Source organism: Cyprinodon tularosa, unplaced genomic scaffold (assembly GCF_016077235.1).
Source record: "Cyprinodon tularosa strain WSP-4 unplaced genomic scaffold, ASM1607723v1 ctg168, whole genome shotgun sequence".
Lineage (NCBI taxonomy): Eukaryota > Metazoa > Chordata > Actinopteri > Cyprinodontiformes > Cyprinodontidae > Cyprinodon > Cyprinodon tularosa.
In genome coordinates this window covers 153,814-176,216 of record NW_024038513.1, presented here as the reverse complement: position 1 = coordinate 176,216, position 22,403 = coordinate 153,814, and the positions used below count along the sequence as shown (strand labels likewise).

The 22,403-nt window shown below is 43.7% G+C and overlaps 1 protein-coding gene across 1 annotated transcript; it reads left to right on the top strand.

Moving 5' to 3' along the window:
• Positions 1-708: 708 nt before the first annotated feature.
• Positions 709-22,345, top strand: pik3r4 (phosphoinositide-3-kinase, regulatory subunit 4). Its single transcript, XM_038281157.1, has 21 exons — positions 709-1,000; positions 4,287-5,018; positions 5,094-5,227; positions 7,915-8,125; positions 9,957-10,355; positions 10,469-10,603; positions 10,687-10,908; positions 10,982-11,155; positions 14,277-14,422; positions 14,491-14,694; positions 15,644-15,845; positions 17,986-18,077; positions 18,380-18,605; positions 18,677-18,842; positions 19,071-19,235; positions 20,758-20,969; positions 21,048-21,179; positions 21,258-21,358; positions 21,440-21,528; positions 21,823-21,943; positions 22,029-22,345. Exons 2-21 carry the CDS (start codon positions 4,301-4,303, stop codon positions 22,197-22,199), a joined length of 4,020 nt encoding a protein of 1,339 aa, XP_038137085.1. The 5' UTR covers positions 709-1,000; positions 4,287-4,300; the 3' UTR covers positions 22,200-22,345.
• The last annotated feature ends 58 nt before the right edge of the window (positions 22,346-22,403 follow it).

Here is a 22,403-nt window from a genome sequence, read left to right as displayed (position 1 = left end):
CTTGGGTGTCCTCAATTTTAAGGAACAACCAATTTTTAATGTCTCTCCATAGTTTAAAACAAAAGGGACAAGAAAAAAAGAGATGATTAAGGGATTAATCCGCACATTCACAAAACGCACAGCATGTTAAATTAAAATTTAAATCTTTTGTGCAAAAATTCAGCCACTGGGTAAATATTGTGAGAGATTTTTAAGTGAGTCTCTTTAACCTTTGGTGAAAGCGGCCATTTAACATAATTAGAGAATGCCTTCTCAAATAAGGGCAAATTAGTTGTTGTCAAAAAACTATTATAGTAATCAGGAAATAATGTATATTTGAAATCACCAGCATAGCATTATTAAATTTTTTTTATCAGTCACAAAATATTCTCTGGTTTTCAATTTAGGTAAAGATGCAGTAACATTTGAATAACTTAAGGTGTTTTGGATGAGCTTTGAGTACTTTTAGATATTCATAACAGAAAAGATTAAATTTGTTGGTTAAATCTCTATGATTTAGGAAAACACCATTACTGTCCATTTAGGCTGCGTCTCAATTCGCAGGCTGCGTACTTGGTAGTACGCAGCCTGCGAATTGAGACGCAGCCTTAGTCCGTTTCAAATAAAATACCTTTTTCTTTATACCAGTCAGATTTTCTGTTTATGAATATCTGTTATTCCACACTACGGATCCAAATTCTCATGGTTGACCAACAGATGGTGCTGCTGTGCCCCTCCTTCCGTTGTGACCCGGATTCATAACAACAGCTGGAAACGGTTGATCGCTGTCTGTTTGTTCCAAGCTGGTGGTTTTATGAGATATTTTATTTTTAACCGGTCCTGGACTCTGACCGAAGCTGTGCTGGAGATGAAGAAGTCAGCGCGAGGGAATTAGGAAGCCGCTAGCTGGCGTTAGCTCCGGCGGAAGCAGGAGAAACTGTTAGCTTATGCTAACAAGCTCTAGCTAACAGAAGAGCGGTCACGTGATCCGCAGGAACCGAAAACAGCACAAATTAGACAGGTAAGCGCCCCAAATACAACACCACCAAAGCCTTATTTCTTACATTTTAAGGGAAACCGGAGGTTAAAACGCGATGCAAAAGCTAGTGCTGACAGAGGAGGACACGGAAACCGCGAAGAAGAACCTGAATAATCATTAAACAGCAGGAAGCAGAGCTAACCGCTGTCTATGAAATTCAATTTTCAATTCAATTCAGTTTATTTATATATCGCCAAATTCACAACCCATGTCATCTTAAGGCACTTTACAGTTCAACCAGATCATCCAGTCAGATTGATTCAAAGTTTTCTATCTAAGGAAAACCAGCTGATTGCATCGACTCATTGACTCTTCAGCAATCCCTCACACTAAGCATGCTTGTAGCGACAGTGGAGAGGAAAAACTCCCTTTGAATGAACTGTCAACCAGCTCCACAGGCGGTCCCGTCCAGGAAACACACAGCCAGGCAGACGAGCTCCGAGCCAGCTCCCATGTCAGAGGATGAAGAGAGCACATCCAGTTAGTCACAGTCAGAGAAACAGGACTACACTGGAAAACAGGCCCAGCTCCAACATCTATAATAATAATCTCTGATGTACGGGTTCTTCTCTAGGCGCTGGGAACAAAAATAATTATCTTTTCCTTTAATTTTAGAGAGAAATGTTTTAAAAAGGGTGCCTGTGATAACCTTACATATAGATACAGTGATGCAGGTGACGTTTCAGATCAAAGAAGTGCAGCAGATCACTGTAGGAGTCTGAATAAAGGTGGTCTGTTACACTGATGGAGGACCAACAGCTCTACCTGCATGAGAGGCAGATGACATCACACCAGCTGCTATACCTGGATCCAAGCCTGGAATTTTGTGATAAAAGTTGGTAGGGGGGACAATCTAAGGGTGGAGGCTACAGCTGCTCCACCTCAACGCTTTCAATAGGGTTTAAATTTTCCAAAAATGAGCTCAATCATATATTTATTGAATGAAGACAAGAGAACCACAATACACTGATATTTATAGACATATTCCTGCCTTTAGTGCGTTATTTGTAAAGGGCTCAAAAACATTAACGTATAAAAAATGATGAATAACAGCCGATACTGATGCTAACATCAATATATCCCGCATCCCTGGTATGAACACAACTTCACTTCCATCAATCCATCCATGCATGGCTTCCCTTTAAGCTGCATCAGTGATTATCCTCCTTCACAAGCAGCAAATTATAATTTAGAAATTTGTCCCATATGTCATTGACAGCCAAAGTTTATATATTGAACCTTATATTTCATTTAAAAAATGATTTATACACAGATTTTTATTATTTGTGCTTTAATTCTTGTAGGTTTCTTATATTTAAATTTTAAATCTGTGTCCACTGAGTCTGTCTGGGTTGCTGCGCAGCTATTTCTGAGTCTTCCTGAACTACAAAAGACAATAAGATATTTTGAATTTTATTGTAGAATTGCGTATTTTTTTTTGTAAATTTTATTGCGTGTTTCATATCCCAGTAAATCTGTTTCACCTTTAAATCAGCAGCCGTCCCTAATTGTGTCTCTGCTCTGCTTAAAAACAGATTGATGAACCTGTCTAGCAATATAATGATGCCAGAGAAAATCATTTTCAGGATCTCTAGAAGATCTGCAGTCGCATTCTCTGTTCAATCTGAAAACAACAGATCTGTGTTCATTTTAATCTGTAACTGAGTATCTTCCTCAGAAGCCCAGCTTTTTTAACTTGTATAAATATACAATCGGTTGCCATTTTTAGCAGATAATGCAGAATATTCTTCAATCATTCATGCAATCTCTGATCCCATGACCAGTGTGGGGTTAAGGGTCTTGCTCAGGGACCCAGAGTGGCAGTCTGTGGGAGTGGGGGATCAAACTCACAATCTCAGGATTCAAAGCCCTATGCCCTAACTAGGGATGCACGATATAATCGGCCCCCTATCGGTATCGGCCTTAAAACTGAATATCGGACATCGGTGACCCCACCGATATTTAACCCGATATTTGATCAGCTTCTGAGTTTTTAAATAAAAAATACTACTTCTTCTTCTTCCTCAAAAACTTCTTTTTTACAGACTTAAAAACTTCAAAAGACGAGGGAAAAAATATTGATCCATTAAAATATCCCAATATCTTCATATGCTGATATATTGCCATTTAAAAACACCATATCAATCTCTTTTACTAATGAAATATTGCTATATGTCATCATTATGCTATGAAATCCCCCGAAAATTCACGAAATGTTGCCATATTTTTATATGTTGATATATTGACACGGTATCGATCTATTTTACTAACAAAATCTCACAAGAATTTGCAAAATATCACGAGAGTTTGTAACAGAACGATGAAATTTCACGAGATTTTGAAAGTAAAATAGATCGATACCGCGTTTTTAAAAATCTATTTGATATCAGCATATGAAAATATATTTGAGTATATTATTTTTCAAAGTGTCAGAAATGGATAACAAAACTGCTATTTTCAATGACTACTTATTTTTGTCCAGCTTTAACATCGGTATCGATATCGGTTATCGGCTACATGAGTTTTAAAATATCGGATATCGGCCAAAATCCCAATATCGTGCATCCCTAGCCCTAACCACTATAACCTGACTCCGCCAGATGGATTTGCTCCGCATATCCATCTGGAAACCTTCCGTTGAAGTAATTTTGGGAAGGGGTGAAAATACTGGTTAGCTGATTGGCCTATGTTGGTGATAGACGGGCCAAATAAACCAATCAGATCAACGAAGCATATGACGTACTAACAGAGCAACGACGAAAACACAACCACAAGTCAGGCTACTCTTGCCGAAACCAGTCGGGAGAAGAGCAAAAACATCTTTTCCTATGAGAAAAGCCTCCAGAGCAGTGTTTTGCTCTTCTTTCAGTGAAGAAATACTCTGTAATTCCGATAAAACTTACTCGATAGCCACGCTAACGCTAGTTTCATCGGCTGAAGCCGCCATGTTCTTTAGACTGAACTGTCGCGCTTCTCGTTGCGTCACACCTCAACCCGCCTCAAAGCCAACGCTGATTGGACGTTCGTTTGGTGAACGGCTCCAAATTTTCTTTAACGGAGAGTCTCCAGACTGATTAGCGAGTGAAACCTTGAAAGCTCGCGAGATCAGGACGGTCTCACGAGGCTATGACCACTAGGCCGCCACTCCCCTATATATATATATAGACCAGGGTGTAGAACCCCTGATTCAGATCTTATGAGCAGCTAAGCTGCCCCCGCTGACCCTCACTGTTTGCCGTTACTGAATGTTCTGATCCTGTCTCCGCAGACGGGACCAGAGCGATGGGGAACCAGCTGGCGGGCATCGCCCCCTCTCAGATCCTCTCCGTGGACAGCTACTTCTCAGATATCCACGACCACGAGTACGACAAAAGTCTAGGCAGCACTCGCTTCTTCAAGGTGGCGCGGGCCAAACATCGCGAGGGCCTGGTGGTGGTCAAGGTCTTCGCCATCCAGGACCCGTCGCTGCCGCTCACCAGCTACAAGCAGGAGCTGGAGGAGCTGAAGATCCGGCTGCACTCCTGCCAGAACTGCCTTCCTTTCCAGAAGACGTCCCTGACGGAGAAGGCCGCCATCCTGTTCCGCCAGTACGTCCGGGACAACCTGTACGACCGCATCAGCACGCGGCCGTTCCTCAACAACGTGGAGAAGCGCTGGATCGCCTTCCAGATCCTCAACGCCGTGGACCAGGCGCACAAGGCCGGCGTCCGCCACGGAGACATCAAGACGGAGAACGTGATGGTGAGCAGCTGGAACTGGGTGCTGCTCACAGACTTCGCCAGCTTCAAGCCCACCTACCTGCCGGAGGACAACCCCGCCGACTTCAACTACTTCTTCGACACGTCCAGGCGCAGGACGTGCTACATCGCCCCCGAGAGGTTTGTGGACGGCAGCATGTTCACCACGGAGAGCGACCAGAACACGCCGCTGGTGGACCTGACCAACAACAACCAGAGGAGCCGTGGAGAGCTCAGGCCGGCCATGGACATCTTCTCTGCAGGTACGGACCAGCAGGAGGAACCGTGAAGATGGCTGCTAGAACGGCGACACTGATCCAGGCTTGTGTTTGTTTCAGGCTGCGTGGTCGCTGAGCTCTTCACCGAGGGCGTCCCGCTCTTCGACCTGTCCCAGCTGCTGGCCTACCGGAAGGGACACTTCCAGGCCGAGCAGGTCCTCATGAAGATCGAGGATGAGAGCATCAGGGAGCTGGTGAGAACCGTGAAGTTTGAATCCAACATGGAGGCAGAACCAGAATAAGCTGAAGGTTCCTGCTCCTTCCCTCTGGTCTGTGAGGAACAAATGGCCTTGAAGGTCTGGAATGTCCTGGAATTTAGTTCAAGGAGTTTCCATTATTGGAAAACTTTGTTTCGTAAACTTCACATCTAAGGATTAGAAACAGTGGTGGAGAACAGAGGTCCATGTGGGGGTCCTCCTCATGGAGTTTAAGTGGGTTCCTCCAGGTTCCTTTTGGTTCCTACTGTTTCCTTCAGGTTCCTACTGGTTCTTTTTGGTTCCTACTGGTTCCTTTTGGTTCCTACTGGTTCTTTTTGGTTCCTCCAGGTTCCTTTTGGTTCCTACTGGGTCCTCCAGGTTCCTACTGGTTCTTTTTGGTTCCTCCAGGTTCCTTTTGGCTCCTACTGGTTCCTCCAGGTTCCTTTTGGTATCCTACTGGTTCCTCTAGGTTCCTACTGGTTCTTTTTAGTTCCTCCAGGTTCCTTTTGGTTCCTACTGTTTCCTTCAGGTTCCTACTGGTTCTTTTTGGTTCCTGTAGGTTCCTTTTGGCTCCTACTGGTTCCTTTTGGCTCCTAGTGGTTCCTTTTGGTTCCTACTGGTGCTTTTTGGTTTCTCCAGGTTCCTTTTGGCTCCTACCCGTTCCTCCAGGTTCCTACTTGTTCTTTTTGGTTCCTCCAAGTTCCTTTTGGCTCCTACTGGTTCCTTTTGGCTCCTACTGGTTCCTTTTGGTTCCTACTGGTTCTTTTTGGTTCCTCCAGGTTCCTTTTGGCTCCTACTGGTTCCTCCAGCTTCCTTTTGGTTCCTACTGGTTCTTTTTGGTTCCTCCAGGTTCCTTTTGGCTCCTACTGGTTCCTCCAGGTTCCTTTTTGTTCCTACTGGTTCCTCCAGGTTCCCCCGGGTTCCTTTTGGCTCCTACTGGTTCCTCCAGGTTCCTTTTGGTTCCTACTGGTTCTTTTTGGTTCCTCCAGGTTCCTACTGGTTCTTTTTTGTTCCTCCGGGTTCCTTTTGGCTCCTACTGTTTCCTTCAGGTTCCTACTGGTTCTTTTTGGTTCCTCCAGGTTCCTTTTGGTTCCTACTGGGTCCTCCAGGTTCCTACTGGTTCTTTTTGGTTCCTCCAGGTTCCTTTTTGTTCCTACTGGTTCCTCCAGGTTCCCCCGGGTTCCTTTTGGCTCCTACTGGTTTCCTCCAGGTTCCTTTTGGTTCCCACTGGTTCTTTTTGGTTCCTCCAGGTTCCTACTGGTTCTTTTTTGTTCCTCCGGGTTCCTTTTGGCTCCTACTGTTTCCTTCAGGTTCCTACTGGTTCTTTTTGGTTCCTCCAGGTTCCTTTTGGCTCCTACTGGTTCCTCCAGGTTCCTTTTGGTATCCTACTGGTTCCTTTAGGTTCCTACTGGTTCTTTTTAGTTCCTCCAGGTTCCTTTTGGCTCCTACTGTTTCCTTCAGGTTCCTACTGGTTCTTTTTGGTTCCTGTAGGTTCCTTTTGGCTCCTACTGGTTCCTTTTGGCTCCTAGTGGTTCCTTTTGGTTCCTACTGGTCCTTTTTGGTTCCTCCAGGTTCCTTTTGGCTCCTACCCGTTCCTCCAGGTTCCTACTTGTTCTTTTTGGTTCCTCCAAGTTCCTTTTGGCTCCTACTGGTTCTTTTTGGTTCCTCCAGGTTCCTTTTGGCTCCTACTGGTTCCTCCAGGTTCCTTTTGGTTCCTACTGGTTCTTTTTGGTTCCTCCAGGTTCCTTTTGGCACCTACTGGTTCCTCCAGGTTCCTTTTTGTTCCCACTGGTTCTTTTTGGTTCCTCCGGGTTCCTTTTGGCTCCTACTGGTTCCTCCAGGTTCCTTTTGGTTCGTACTGGTTCTTTTTGGTTCCTCCAGGTTCCTACTGGTTCTTTTTGGTTCCTCCGGGTTCCTTTTGGCTCCTACTGTTTCCTTCAGGTTCCTTTTGGTTCCTACTGGTTCTTTTTGGTTCCTCCAGGTTCCTACTGGTTCTTTTTGGTTCCTCCAGGTTCCTCTTGGTTCCTCCTGGCTCTCAGATTTGACGCTGCTCTGCTCAGTCTACTTGTTCTGGACCTAAAAATGGTCTTCATGGGTCGGTTCCTGGTGGCTTCACTGAGCAGGTCCATCCAGCTGTTCTTGGAAGGAACCAGGTTCTTGATCAGCAGATGGTGGAACCCATCAGGCTGACCTGAGGAAGAAGAGCTCGATCCGACTGTAGCTCCTGCTTCCTGTTGCGTCTCCTTCCATGGGACCAACATAAGAACACCAGAAGAGTTGAACTTGGACAGTAGATGATCAGAACTCCTGGACGTCAGAACAGAACAGCAGATTTATTATTATTGAACAGAACAGAAGCAGATCCGAAGTGGTTCCTTTCAGATTTTCAGGAACCTGGAACATCGTAGACGTTCAGGTTTTTAGATCCAGTGTAATCTGGTTCCTTGAAGGACTGCTTTGCTCCAGTTTATTTTTACCCCACAGAACCAGAACTGAATAAAAAACAGAAAAAGTCCAAAGAAATCCAGCAGAACCTTTGATCCAGCTAACTTTAAGGAAAAGACCAGGAGTTCTAGCTCCAACAGGCCCCTCTGGCTGCCTGAGGTTCTGCTGAGGTTCTGCAGGAAGTGGGGAATGTTCTGCAGGCTCCGGGTTCCAACATGTTCTCCGTTCCGTCCCCTCAGGTGGCCCAGATGGTTCAGAGGGAGCCCGACAAGCGTCTGAGTGCTGAGGAGTACCTAAAGCAACAGAGAGGGAAAGCTTTCCCTGACATCTTCTACACCTTCCTGCAGCCGTACATGGCCCAGTTCGCCAAGGAGACCTTCCAGTCCGCAGACGAGCGGGTTCTGGTGATCCGCAAAGACCTGGACAACATCCTGCTCAACCTGCGAGGAGGTGAGCACCAACCTTCCCCCGCGGCTGTCAGACCGTAGGTCTCTTTTATAAAGCTTGATCTCTCTGTAGGACCGCAGATACTTTGGAGAGACGACTAGGAGTGTAAATCACATCCATCATGGCGATTCGATTCAGGATCGATTTCCTGACCCAACGATTCGATTATTTTCATTACTCAAGAATACACCACGAAACGATTCGATTGTTTCTTTTTTTTTGTCTAACCTTAGAGGCTAGACATTGTTTCAAATTTGAAATAAATCAATGAAAGCTGTAATATCGTTATGCATTTTTTTTAAGAAACAACAGCAAATAACAGAAGTAGAAAAGTTGCATAAAAAAAAAAAAATTGTAGCTGTGCTCTTCCACAACATCTTCGTCCCCGCTTTCCTCCTCTAAATAAAAAATGGATGACGGAGGAGACTCATCCACGACCTCCGACACTAAACTCTCCTCCTCTTGCATGTTTCCGCTGTCCATAGCGTTCCTTGACAGCGTTGTTTCTAAGTTGCTAACTGGTTAGCAAGATGCTTCCAACAAACCGGCCACAATCAAAATTGCTTGCTAACCTTCCGCCACAACAATCCCGCCCCCTTGATAATCGACCGATCACGTTCACTTTATTCACTCGTGTAAAGTCGTGCACCACTCAGGAGAATTCAGAAATGCAACGGTTGGAACAGTCGCTTCCCTACAACCTTAAGGCCAGAACACACCGAACCTGCTTTTGCGTCCGACCCGACACAAAATAGTGTCTGATGAGGTCGTGGCATTTAGCTCTCAATGAAAGTCAATGGCGATGATTTCCTGTAGGGGGCAGCGTAGCTCCGACTGAGATAGAGCCCAGTTCTATCTGTCGGAGCTACGCAGCATTTCAGCTGAAATTTCATGGATCTGACAGAAGGAGAGACGTGGTTACACATCCGCTTTGGGGGAAAATACAAAATAAAATCTGTTAATTGCACGGAGAAAGAGTCTAACTAGAAGCTTTATCAAAAAGGAAAGTTTTAAGCCTAGCCTTAAAAGTAGACAGGGTGTCTGCCTCACGGACTAAAACTGGTAGTTGGTTCCACAGGAGAGGAGCCTGATAACTAAAAGATCTGCCTCCCATTCTACTTTTAGAAATTCTAGGAACCACATTAGTTGACAATTATTTCAACAATCGATTAATCCGATTAATTGTTTCCGCCCTAATTATATGCATCGTTCCTGCATCAGTAAAATATTATTTTTGTTTCTTTTCATCAAATTAATCTTGGATCTCAATGGAACTGCCTGTTTAGATAAATGTTGAAGAAAAAAGCTGTTTAAAGGAATAGTACACCCAAAACATGATTAGCCTTCATTTTCTACTCACCCCCATGCTGAGCAACACTCTGGAGTACTTTTTTGATTTCTCAAATGCATCTGGAGATCTGGGAGGCTTCTTGCTGTCTGCTGACATTCAAATAATGGAGGTCTATGGCACCCGAGGCAGAAAGGTCCATAAAAGTCCACAAAAAACGTGTCAATATTCCTCCATACTGCTCGTATTTTATTTTGAGAAATCAAAAAAGTACTCCAGAGTGTTGTTCAGCATGGGGGTGAGTAGAAAATGAAGGCTAATCATGTTTTGGGTGTACTATTCCTTTAATACACTGACTGCCGCTTTAAGCCCCGCCCATTTTGAAGATCCACAATAATAAATAGAAGATTAGAAATCAAATAAATCAACAATAAAGAAAATTACTTGCTTTTGTTTTCTAACAAGGATTTTCTTTTTTTGTTTTATCTGGATTTGTTTTATAGATGAGATCCCAGAACTCCTGACTGACACGTTTTCTCCCCTCAGGTTCCTCCCCTTCCTCCCCGGGCCGCGGCGGCGGCAGCGGCAACGCACTAAGCTCCAGGGAGGAGCAGGGCCTGGTGGTGCTGGTGTCGGTCATCACCTCCTGCCTGCAGACGCTGCACTCCTGTGACTCCAAGCTGGCGGCGCTGGAGCTCGTCCTGCACCTGGCTCCCCGGCTCTCCGTCGACATCCTGCTGGACCGCATCACGCCGTATCTGCTGCACTTTTGCAACGACCCTGCGCCGCGCGTGCGTGCCCAGGCTGTTAGGACTCTCACCAAAGTGCTGGCGCTGGTGAAGGAGGTGCCGAGGAACGACGTGAACATCTACCCGGAGTACATCCTTCCGGGCATCGCCCACCTGGCCCAGGACGACGCCACCATCGTGAGGCTGGCGTACGCAGGTCAGGAGCAGAATTTGAAGATTTTAAAATGTCTTGAATCCATCGTATTTGTAACTTTCCCAGTTCTGAGCTGGAAACTAAAATCTCTCCATGTTCACGTCGTCTCTGCTTAGAGAACATTGCTCACCTGGCAGAGAGTGCGCTGCGGTTCCTGGAACTGGTTCAGGAGAACAACGTCAACATGGAGCAGGATCCAAGCGGAGAAGAGACGGAGGAAAACAACCATCCCAACGAAAACTACGACTCTGGTACAGCCCGGTGGGAGGTGGGGGGGTCTCAGCATCTTACTGCCGTATCGGTTCCCTGAACCTGCCGCGTTTCCGACCCGCAGAGCTCCAGGCGCTGCACGAGATGGTGCAGCAGAAGGTGGTGACGCTGCTCAGCGACTCGGAGAACATCGTCAAACAGACGCTGATGGAGAACGGCATCACGCGGCTCTGCGTCTTCTTTGGCAGGCAGAAGGCCAACGACGTCCTGCTGTCCCACATGATCACCTTCCTGAACGACAAGAACGACTGGCACCTCAGGGGAGCCTTCTTCGACAGCATCGTGGGTGAGCATCAGGCAGAGGCAGCCGCACGGTGGCGGCCCGCCAACTCGTGGTTCTCATCGCTGTCGTGTTGCAGGAGTGGCGGCGTACGTGGGCTGGCAGAGCTCTTCCATCCTCAAGCCTCTGCTGCAGCAGGGACTGAGCGACACCGAGGAGTTCGTCATCTACAAAGCTCTGAACGCCCTGACCTGCATGTGCCAGCTGGGTCTGCTGCAGAAACCGCACATCTACGAGTTCGTCAGCGACATCGGTAACATCAGCTGATCCCCGCTTTACTTTCATTTCAGGAAGTCTCACTTCTTCAGGAAAAGGCAGGAGCAAAAATGTAGCAGCAGACGTCTGTCTGTCTGCAGAGTAGCGATAGAATTAGGGCTGCAACCGACGGTTATTTTGTAAATCGATTAATCTATGGAAGAAAAACAGTCTCATTAGAATCTGCCTTTCTTTTAACACCGAACTTTAAACACTGAATTTTTTTAAACACCGAACTTTAAACACCGAACTTTTTTTAACACCGAACTTTAAACACTGAATTTTTTTTAACACCGAACTTTAAACACTGAATTTTTTTTAACAACGAATTTTAAACACTGAATTTTTTTAACAACAAATTTTAAACACTGAATTTTTTTTAACACCGAACTTTAAACACTGAATTTTTTTTAACAACGAACTTTAAACACTAAATTTTTTTTAACAACGAACTTTAAACACTGAACTTTTTTTAACACCGAACTTTAAACACCGAACTTTTTTTAACACCGAACTTTAAACACTGAATTTTTTTAACACCGAACTTTAAACACTGAATTTTTTTTAACACCGAACTTTAAACACTGAATTTTTTTTAACAACGAATTTTAAACACTGAATTTTCTTTAACACCAAACTTTTTTTAACACCGAACTTTAAACACTGAATTTTTTTTAACACCGAATTTTAAACATTGAATTTTTTTTAACACTGAATTTTAAACACTGAATTTTTTTTAACACCGAACTTTAAACACTGAATTTTTTTCAACACCGAACTTTAAACACTGAATTTTTTTTAACAACGAACTTTAAACACTGAATTTTTTTTAACACCGAATTTTAAACACTGAATTTTTTTTAACACCGAACTTTAAACACTGAATTTTTTTTAACAACGAATTTTAAACACTGAATTTTTTTTAACACCGAACTTTAAACACTGAATTTTTTTTAACAACGAATTTTAAACACTGAATTTTTTTTAACACCGAACTTTAAACACTGAATTTTTTTTAACACAGAATTTTTTTTAACAACGAATTTTAAACACTGAATTTTTTTTAACACCGAACTTTAAACACTGAATTTTTTTCAACACCGAACTTTAAACACTGAATTTTTTTTAACAACGAACTTTAAACACTGAATTTTTTTTAACACCGAATTTTTAACACCAAACTTTTTTTAACACCGAACTTTAAACACTGAATTTTTTTAACAACGAACTTTAAACACTGAATTTTTTTTAACAACGAACTTTAAACACTGAATTTTTTTTAACACCAAATTTTAAACACTGAATTTATTTTAACAACGAACTTTAAACACTGATTTTTTTTAGATATTGAATTCCTTACACTTAATTTTTATTTGGTAAAACTTCACCAGGAAAAAAAAACAGCTGCAAAAAAAATCAGCTGCAAAAAAAATCAGCTGCAAAAGTGTTGACCTTCTGGTGAACTCAAGCCAAAGCAATCTACACTCGATAGAGTCGAGCAGCTTCTAGCCAATGAAATTAGCTCATTTGGTCATGTGACACAACGGCTGCGCTCAGCGCTGTTCCCGGCTGAAATTTATTAATTTTTTTTTATAGAATTACGAAACGTCAGTTAGCTACTAACAGACAGCTATTAGAGTTTTTCTTCTTATCAGACTGGGTGAAACGACTGAGCCGATCACAGCTAGTACGGCACCCCTGTCTGTTTGCCGCCACCATGTTGCCTCTGGCCGAAATGAAGAATAAAAAAAGTTTGCCGCCGGCTGCTTCTTCCGGATCAAACCAAGAGCCTCGGCAGACAGGGGAGCCGTACCAGCTGTGATCGGCTCAGTTGTTTCACCCAGTCTGATAAGAGGAAAAACTCTAATAGCTGTCTTTTTTTTTTTTTTTTTTTTTTTTTTTTTTTATAAATCCAAAAAACACTTTCAGAAAAGCTGAAACGTACAATTTAACATATGCAATCCATAACAGTTTTCTTTCAGAAAAAGAAACAATATAAAAGAATTAGAAAGAAAATTAAAATAAAAAAAACACAGGAGTTTAGCTAAAGTTTATTGCTATCAAGTCTAAAAACTTTAAGGCCTTGTTGTTCTCCAGTAACTTAATTGATGCATGAAAACTTTTAATATCATTTTGGAATGCTTGAAAATTTGGAGAAACTTTAAACAATCTGCACTTGTGGATAAAGAATTTTCCCATAATGACAATAAAATTAAATAAAAATTCCACATTTTTATCATTAAAAGTAATGCCAAATTGAACTCACTCTAATAGCTGTCTGTTAGTAGCTAACTGACGTTTTGTAATTCTATCTGTTTAACAAAAATAAATCCTCATTCAGCCGGGAACAGCGCTGAGCGCAGCCGTTGTGTCACGTGACCAAATGAGCTAATTTCATTGGCTAGAAGCTGCTCGAGTGTAGATTGCTTTGGCTTGAGTTCACCAAAAGGTCAACACTTTTGCAGCTGAATTTTTTTGCATCTGTTTTTTTTTTCTGGAGAATTTTTACCAGATAAAAATTTAGTGTAAGGAATTCAGTGTCTAAAAAAATTCTGTGTTTAAAATTCGGTGTTAAAAAAAGGCAGATTCCAATTAGCCTGTTTTTCTTCCATATTAATCTGTCATTTATTTTTTAAATATAAAATGGTTGTATATTTTTTTTATAATTTTGATATAATTCCTGCTCAAAAGTGGGTTGCTCTGTCAGCTAAAGGTATGTTTTACAGTCTCTATACTCCAGCTAACGCTTAATTAATTAATAAATTAGTTGACGATTATTTCAATAATCTATTTATCCGATTATTTATTTTAGACGTAGATAGAATAAATTGTTAACCAACATTTTCCTCCAGCGTTAGCATCTAATGCTGAACATAAGTCCTACTGAAACTGACTGATGATCCAGATCTAACCTGCTTTTTTTCACTCGGAGGTCGTCAGCGAGGGTTTCTGTAACCTGCTGGAAGTCTCGCTCGCTCTCGGCTTCCTGCAGGCTGATATGACTTCTGACGTCCCAGCTTCCTGTTTAACTCTTCTTCCCTCAGTAACGGCGTCCACAGCGACCCGTCCCATTCCTCAGTTTGTATCTGCTGTCTCACCACCCCCTCTGCTTGCCGTAGCTCCCTTCCTGTGTCACCCCAACCTGTGGATCCGCTACGGCGCCGTGGGCTTCATCACCATGGTGGCGCAGCACCTTAACGTTGCCGACGTCTACTGCAAGCTGATGCCGCACCTGAACCCGTTCGTCACACAGCCCATCATCCAGGTGAGTCCTCCTCTCATCATCCTCACACTGCCCGCTCCCCCCTCCCTCACCCGTCCGTCTCCCCTCAGATCGATAAGGAGCTGGTCCTGCTGAGCGTCTTAAAGGAGCCGGTGAGCCGCTCCATCTTCGACTACGCCCTGCGCTCTAAAGACATCGCCAGCCTTTTCCGCCACCTGCTGCTGCGCCAGAAGAAGAGAATCGGGTCCATCCCAGAGTGCCCCACCCCCGACGACCCGGCCATCGCTCAGCTGCTGAAGAAGCTGCTGTCACAGGTCAGAGGCGTGACACGATCCGAAAGTTAGCTGTGGTTCTGTGTGGACTTGTAGCTGTTCGTTGTTTCCAGGAACCTCGTCTAATTAATTCAATTCAGTTTATTTTACAACACGTCATCTCAAGGCACTTTACAGTTCACCAGGTCATCCAGGCAGACGAGCTCCGAGCCAGCTCCCATGTCAGAGGATGAAGAGAGCACTTCCAGTTAGTCACAGTCAGAGAAACAGGACTACACTGGAAAACAGGCCAAGCTCCAACATCAATAAACAAAGGTGTTGATGGCAGCAGCACAGCTGATATTTCTCTCCAGGATGGAGTCACAGCCAAACAGGAACAGACCAGATTAAGCTACTATGAGAAAAAGCAGAGAGAGCAGAACGTTAGAGATTGAACTAACAGATTCTGCAGAGAGGGAGAATAGAGATAGAATGAAGCAGAATGATGAAAAAGGGGTCCCTATGTCCTCCAGCAGTCTAAGCCTATAGCAGCAGAACTATAGAGATAGCTCAGGATAACCTGAGAAAGGTCTCATGATCATGTGACTCTATCATCATGGTTCCTCTGTAGAACGACTAATGTTCTGTCATGTTCCTGATCCTGGCGGACCTCCTGAATCGAACCGACCGAAGGAAGCTTCCAGATGAAGGAGAAAGGAGGTTCTTCTGTTCAGGATTCCAGAATTTTGACTGAATTTTTCCTGCTTGATGTTCAGAATGAAAGAGTTGAGAAGTAAACCAGACCTCAGGAACCTCCCCTGATGCGTTATGGTTCTGGGATCTTCTTCTATCTGTTCATTCATGGTCCTATTTATTTTATCTTCGGATAAATCAGATCGGTTCTGAAATACTTTACTAAATGTTGTAACTCATAAAGAACTAAACTTCAACTCGACTTAGAATGATCTTTGTTTCTATGAATAACGTCTCTAGTCCCTGTCTGTCCCTCCAGGGGATGACGGAGGCTGAGGAGGACAAGCTTCTGGCCCTCAAAGACTTCATGCTGAAGTCCAACAAGGCCAAAGCCAACATGGGCGACCAGGGACACCTGGGAGAGGCGGGACAGACGGGAGTCATCGACCTGGGGACGCTGGGCATCACGGGCCGTCAGGTGGACTTGGTGAAACCCAAGACGGAGTCGGACGATAAGAGAGGTGGGAACCGCTGAGGTGTTTCCTGTGGTTCTGTTGGCAGATTCCTGCTGAATCTGAGGGCTTCAGCTGATGCTCAGCAGACCTTCATGGTGGACGTCTGTAAATGCATCAACCATTCCTCATAAAGCCAGCTTTAAAAAGATCTGTTCATAACATGAAGAGCAAATTATGCTGATTTAAAAATACTAGTAAATCATTATATTTTACAAGTTTATTATAGCAGACGTATTAAATACTGGCAGAAAAAAATCTAAATCTGTTTTCTTAGATATTATGAAAAGTATTTATAAGATATAACAACAAATGATGCATAAAATATGTGAAAAAGGTCGGATTTCCAACAATCAGGGGGGAGTGTTAGCCTAGTGGGTCAGAGCAGTGCACAGTACCCGGTTTGATGCCCACATTCTGCACTCTGGGTCCCTGAGCAAGACCCTTAACCCCACACTGCTTCCCGGGCGCCGCACAGTGGCAGCCCGCTGCTCCCCAATGGGAGGGTCGCAACCTTTTGGTTCCCCCCTTAATTAAGACTCTTTCCCCCGTATCAAACAAACGATATACAAGAAACACATGAAATTATGCTTTTAATATTTAACCTTTATTACTAGAAATTAGGGATGCACGATATAATGGGCCCCTTATCGGTATCGGCCTTAAAACTGAATATCGGACATCGGCCCCCCCACCGATATTTAACCCGATATTTGATCAGCTTCTGAGTTTCTAAAGTCTAAAAATAAAAAATACTACTTCTTCTTCTTCCTGAAAAACTTCTTTTTTACAGACTTAAAAACTTCTAAAGACGAGGGAAAAAATATTGATCCATTAAAATATCCCAATATCTTCATATGCTGATATATTGCCAATTAAAAACACCATATCAATCTCTTTTACTAATGAAATATTGCTATATGTCATCGTTATGCTACGAAATCCCCCGAAAATTCACCAAATGTTGCCATATTTTTATATGTTGATATATTGACGCGGTATCGATCTATTTTACTAACAAAATCTCACAAGAATTTGCTAAATATCACGAGAGTTTGTAACAGAACGATGAAATTTCACGAGATATTGAAAGTAAAATAGATCGATACTGCGTTTTTAAAAATCTATTTGATATCAGCATATGAAAATATATTTGAGTATATTATTTTTCAAAGTGTCAGAAATGAATAAAACTGCTATTTTCAATGACTACTTATTTTTGTCCAGCTTTAACATCGGTATCGATATCGGTTATCGGCTACATGAGTTTTAAAATATCGGATATCGGCCAAAATCCCAATATCGTGCATCCCTACTAGAAATGTATGCATTTATGAGCTCTATATTTTTTACTTAAATATTTATTAATCTATTATTTATTTATTTATTCTGTCTTCAATGGCAGCTACACAAAGGTTTCCATGAAATGAGTTGATTTAAAGGCTTTAATTGCTTGGAATATTCTTCTAAAAAATGCTGCTTTTTGCTTTGCTTGTCGGGTTTTTGGCTCACGTCTCAGATACGATGCATTAGTGAAGGATGGAGTCGGTCATTAGCAAAACAAACAAGTTTCAAAAATATGTGTAGAAAACAGTGAAATTAATCTCTACAGCCAGACAGCTTATGCATAAGTTAGGATATTGTTGGACATTAGTTCTGGACTCGTTATGAATTCTCTAGACGCCCAAAATTGAAAAAGTACATAGAAAGTTCAGCGTATGCCAGCATTTAGGAGATTGTAGGACGTCGGCCATACTCTGGATAAATCGGCTAGGTGTGACGGGGCCCTGACATGGGCTTCCATTAAGAATGAACAGCGGTGCGCTCTAGTGGACAGCAGTAACACCACAACACTGAAAGACACATATGGAACAAACATGAATCATTAATTGACAACTGATTATAGCTTGATTTTTTATTTATTTAGATTAGTAGACATTTGAAAAACGCTGATATAGAAGCTAATTTTATTTCTAACAGATTTCTAATTTTCAGAAGGAAAAGCACCCGGCACAGGGTAGAGGCAGCATGAAAAATTAAAGAGATTCAAAGTGAAACATTAAATAAGATGATTAATTAAAAAAATATAACAATTGATTAAAAAAAGATTAAGGTAATGGATTAAAATCAAATGTGTTTGCTCCTGCAGCTCGGAGGCAGACCAAGCAGGACTCTGCCATGAACGAGGAGTGGAAGAGCATGTTCGGATCGCAGGATCCACCGTCCGCGCAGCCCCCCACGGTAAGGAAGAATGGCGCTAGGCTTACCGCACCATGACGTCACTAACAGAAGGTGTCAGGAGGGAGGGGTTACTATATATGGGCAAAAATGGCCGCTGACTACCATTAAAAAATATTTTTATCTTTTTACTGATTAACGCTAAATTCATGAAATCACTGCAAATGTTTTAGTTTTAGGTATAAATAATGATCCTTTGATCATTCCTTGATGACCGGACTTTTCCTGATGGGTTCAGGTTCAGAACCAGTCAGAACCAGAACAGCTTCCTGCTCATCGATCTTATCCTGCTGCCGTTTTTTCAGTCCGCCGACGGTCCGGTCACTCAGATACGGAAGGCGGCGGCGGCTCCTGCGGCGGCACAGCAGCAGCAGGTGGCGGCCGGCGGCCCCGCCTACCAGCGACGCCTCAACACCTGCAGGACGGAGCTGCAGCAGCTGCTGCAGCAGAAGAGGGAGCAGTGCAGCGCAGAGCGGATGGCCAAGCAGATGATGGAGAGCGCCGAGTGGGAGAGCCGGCCCCCTCCTCCAGGTAAGGAGCTGAGAGCGACAGCAGGGGGCGCCGCCGGAGTCCACGGCCGTCTAACCCTCGTTCTGTTTCAGGGTGGCATCCCAAGGGGCTGCTGGTCGCCCACCTGCACGAACACAAAGCTGCGGTGAACAGAATCCGGGTGTCGGACGAACATTCCATCTTCGCCACTGCGTCCAACGACGGGTCGGTTAAAGTGTGGGACAGTCAGAAGATGGAGGGCAAGACCACCACTACCAGGTAAGACCACCCTGAGGAGGTGCTGGAAATGAGCCCAGTCCTCCAGGAGAGGTCCTAATAAATGTCTGCTCCTCATTTTCTCTACCTTAACCTCCGGTTTTTCCTGCTTCTGTTTCTTTAAAGTTTCCGACGTGTTTTCTCCTTCATGTCTGCGGTTCAGTTTCATTTCCTGATGTAAAAACCTCCAATGTTCTGATTAAACCCAGACCTTCTGCCGTCTTCCTGCAGGTCCGTGTTGACCTACTCCCGTATCGGGGGTCACGTAAAGACGCTGACATTCTGTCAGGGCTCGCATTATTTAGCGGCGGCATCGGATAACGGATCCATCCAGCTGCTCGCCGTCGAAGCAAACAAACCTCCCAAGTCTCCCAAAGTGCAGCCGTTCCAGAGCCGGTAAGATGCTGAACGCCGCCGCGAATAAACATCAACTCCTCCTTAATCAGCTGATTTAAAAACTCTGTATTAACAGAAACACTACATTCTGTTAGATAATCAGTAAAAAAAAGACATTTTAAAATTGGTAGAAGTCATGGAAAAAAAGTATTCAACTATTTACTCCAGTTAAATAAACGGAGATGGATGGATTTCACTGTTTGCAAAGAGAGAACAGTTCATCAGTTCATCATACTAATTATTGCACGATAATCAGCCCTGTTCTGCCTGAGCAGCGTTCGTTTCTCCTTACTTACCATAATGGAAAGTAATCAGAGTTAAAACAAATTACAGACACTTTGGTTAAACTGTAACATGCTTTTAATAAATCTTTAGAAAGAATCTGGTTTGTTATGGGAAGAAGGTATGTTGTGTCTAAAAACACCGTCACTCAGGGGAATTGTGTGGCCTTGCAGGTGAAACAGACTGAGTGAAAACTGCATTATTTTCCAAGCACAGTAGATCTGTGTTTCACAGTAAAGGTAGTTTATTTTAGTAGTTTATTGCTCCTAAAGGGGTTCCAGCAAGAAAAGTTTGGTAGTCACTGCTACTGCAATTCATTTTAACTGCATTGATGCCTAAATTACTGCTATATTCCTAAAACTGACCTTTATCAGGGAGGCTGGCTTCATTAGAGCTGGTCTCACACGGCTTGTCGGTCCTCAGAAGGTTAGTAAAGATGAGGTAACAGCAACATGCAAACACTTAAAGGAAAAGTCCGTTCAGCAGGAATAATCATTGGATCATTATTTATACCTAAAACTAATGCGTTCGCGGTGATTTAATGAATTTAGCGTTAATCGGTGAACAATCATTTTCGATCCCTTCCAAATTTGTCCAAATATAGGCACAATCCAGTACAAAGACAATGTAAAGTGCTTTACATGATTAAAATACAGGAAGATAAAACAGAATCAAAGCAAGTAGGAAAAACTTGTTAATTAAAAGATGCTTTCAGAGGAACTTTGCTGTTTTCTTACATTTCTTTTTTTTCCATTTTGTTTTTTCATTTACAGATTTTATATTTTCATTTTGAGTTTCACGAATTTCACACAACACACTTTTTTTTTTTTTTACATTTCAAGCCCAACGTGAAAACTGGTTCTCAGCCAATAAAAATGTTGTTTCCAGCGTTTTGCAAACCAATAGAAAAGCATCTTCACTCGTCAATCTAGAGGAAAGCCCGCCCCCTGAAGAGAAGAGGATGTGGTCCGGAAAACTCAATCTGAAAAACAGAAATTTGTAAAAATATTGTGAAAACATAAAATCTGTAATAAAAAAAAAATGTAAATATAAAATTATAGTAAAAATAAAAGTAACAAAGAAAAATAAGCAAAATTCCTCTAAAAACAGCAGAACCTAAATCATTGCTTTAATGCAAAAATGAATTTAATGAAAATGAAAATCTGGTTCTGTGGTTCAAAGGTTAAAAATAATGAGCTGGACATCGACCAGCCTGACTCTCCACAATCTGTGGTTTTAGGACTCTGGACCTCCATGAGGACGGCTGCGCCGTGGACATCCACCACTTCAACTCGGGCGCTCAGTCGGTTCTGGCCTACGCCACGGTGAACGGATCCCTGGTGGGCTGGGACCTCCGCTCCAAATCCAACGCCTGGACGCTGCGTCATGACCTGCGGCTGGGCCTCATCACGTCCTTCAGCGTGGACATGCACCAGTGCTGGCTCTGCTTAGGTCCGCAACACTTCCTGCTTTCAGACCGGATCCGGAAGCTTCTCCTCTGTGACCCTCCTGCTGCGTTTCATCCTGCAGGTACAAGCAGCGGCACCATGGCGTGCTGGGATATGCGCTTCCAGCTCCCCATCTCCAACCACTCCCACCCGGCCCGGGTCCGAGTCCGGCGGCTGCTGATGCACCCGCTGTACCAGTCGTCAGTGATTGCAGGTTAGGTCCGTCTCAGATCTTCTGAGGGAGGTTCTGGACGGGGAGCAGCCTTCATCTGCTCTGTCTCTGTCTCTGCAGCGGTCCAGGGGAACAACGAGGTGTCCATCTGGGACATGGAGACCGGAGATCGGAAGTTTACCCTGTGGGCGAGCTCGGCGCCGCCGCTCTCTGAGATGCAGGTACGTTTGGGCTCATCCGACCCGTAAAGGCTTAGAACCCGCAAACGTTCCTCTCAGCTTCCTCTCCTTGTTCCTTTACAGCCTTCTCCTCACAGCGTTCACGGGATCTACTGCAGTCCGGCTGACGGGAATCCTCTGCTGCTGACGGCCGGGTCGGACATGAGGATCAGGTGAGGATTCACCTAACCTTCAAACGAAGGAAACCCGTCCAGAACCTTCTTTGGATCTACCAAGAAGGCCGTACTGTGACTGTTAGAACCTGTAAGGAATCCTCTGATACAGTGGATAACTGAGGCTATGCCGCCCTCTGCAGGCCACCTAATTAACTGCATGTGAATAATATCTACCAAGGCAGGAAAAACATTTTATTTTTAATGATGCTTTGATGAGGAAATATATTCCTCCGCGTTTCTCCTTAGCTACAGAAAACAAACAGCAGGTTATAATCAAGGGGTTCTGTTCAGGTTCTGGGATCTGGCCTATCCAGAGAGATCCTACATCGTCGCAGGAGGAGCCCACGACTCGCTGCACTGTCCGTCTGTCCTCTACAGCCGCAAGATCATCGAGGGGACCGAAGTGGTTCAGGTACTGAGGAAAGAAGCTCAGACCCACTAAGAACCACATCCATCCACAGCGCTGCCTTCATGTCTCTGCTCTCTCACCTCTGCAGGAGATCCACAGCAAACAGAAGAGCGGCGCTGCAGAGGACTCTCCTCGCCGTGGCCTGGAGTCTCTTCCTGTCGGCCATCATGACATTATCACAGACATCGCCACCTTCCAAACGACGCAGGGCTTCATTGTCACGTCGTCTCGGGACGGCATCGTCAAAGTGTGGAAGTGAAGACGTGGAGAAGAACTTGAACTTTACAGATCTAAAACATTTGTTTTCTGTCCGTTCTCCTCTCAAACTTCTGCTTGTGCAGATCCCAATCTGGTTCCTGATCCAGATTCTTATCCAGATCCTGATCTGGTTCCTAATCCAGATCTTTATCCAGATCCTTATCTGGTTAATCCAGATCCTTATCCCAATCCTAATCTGGTTCCT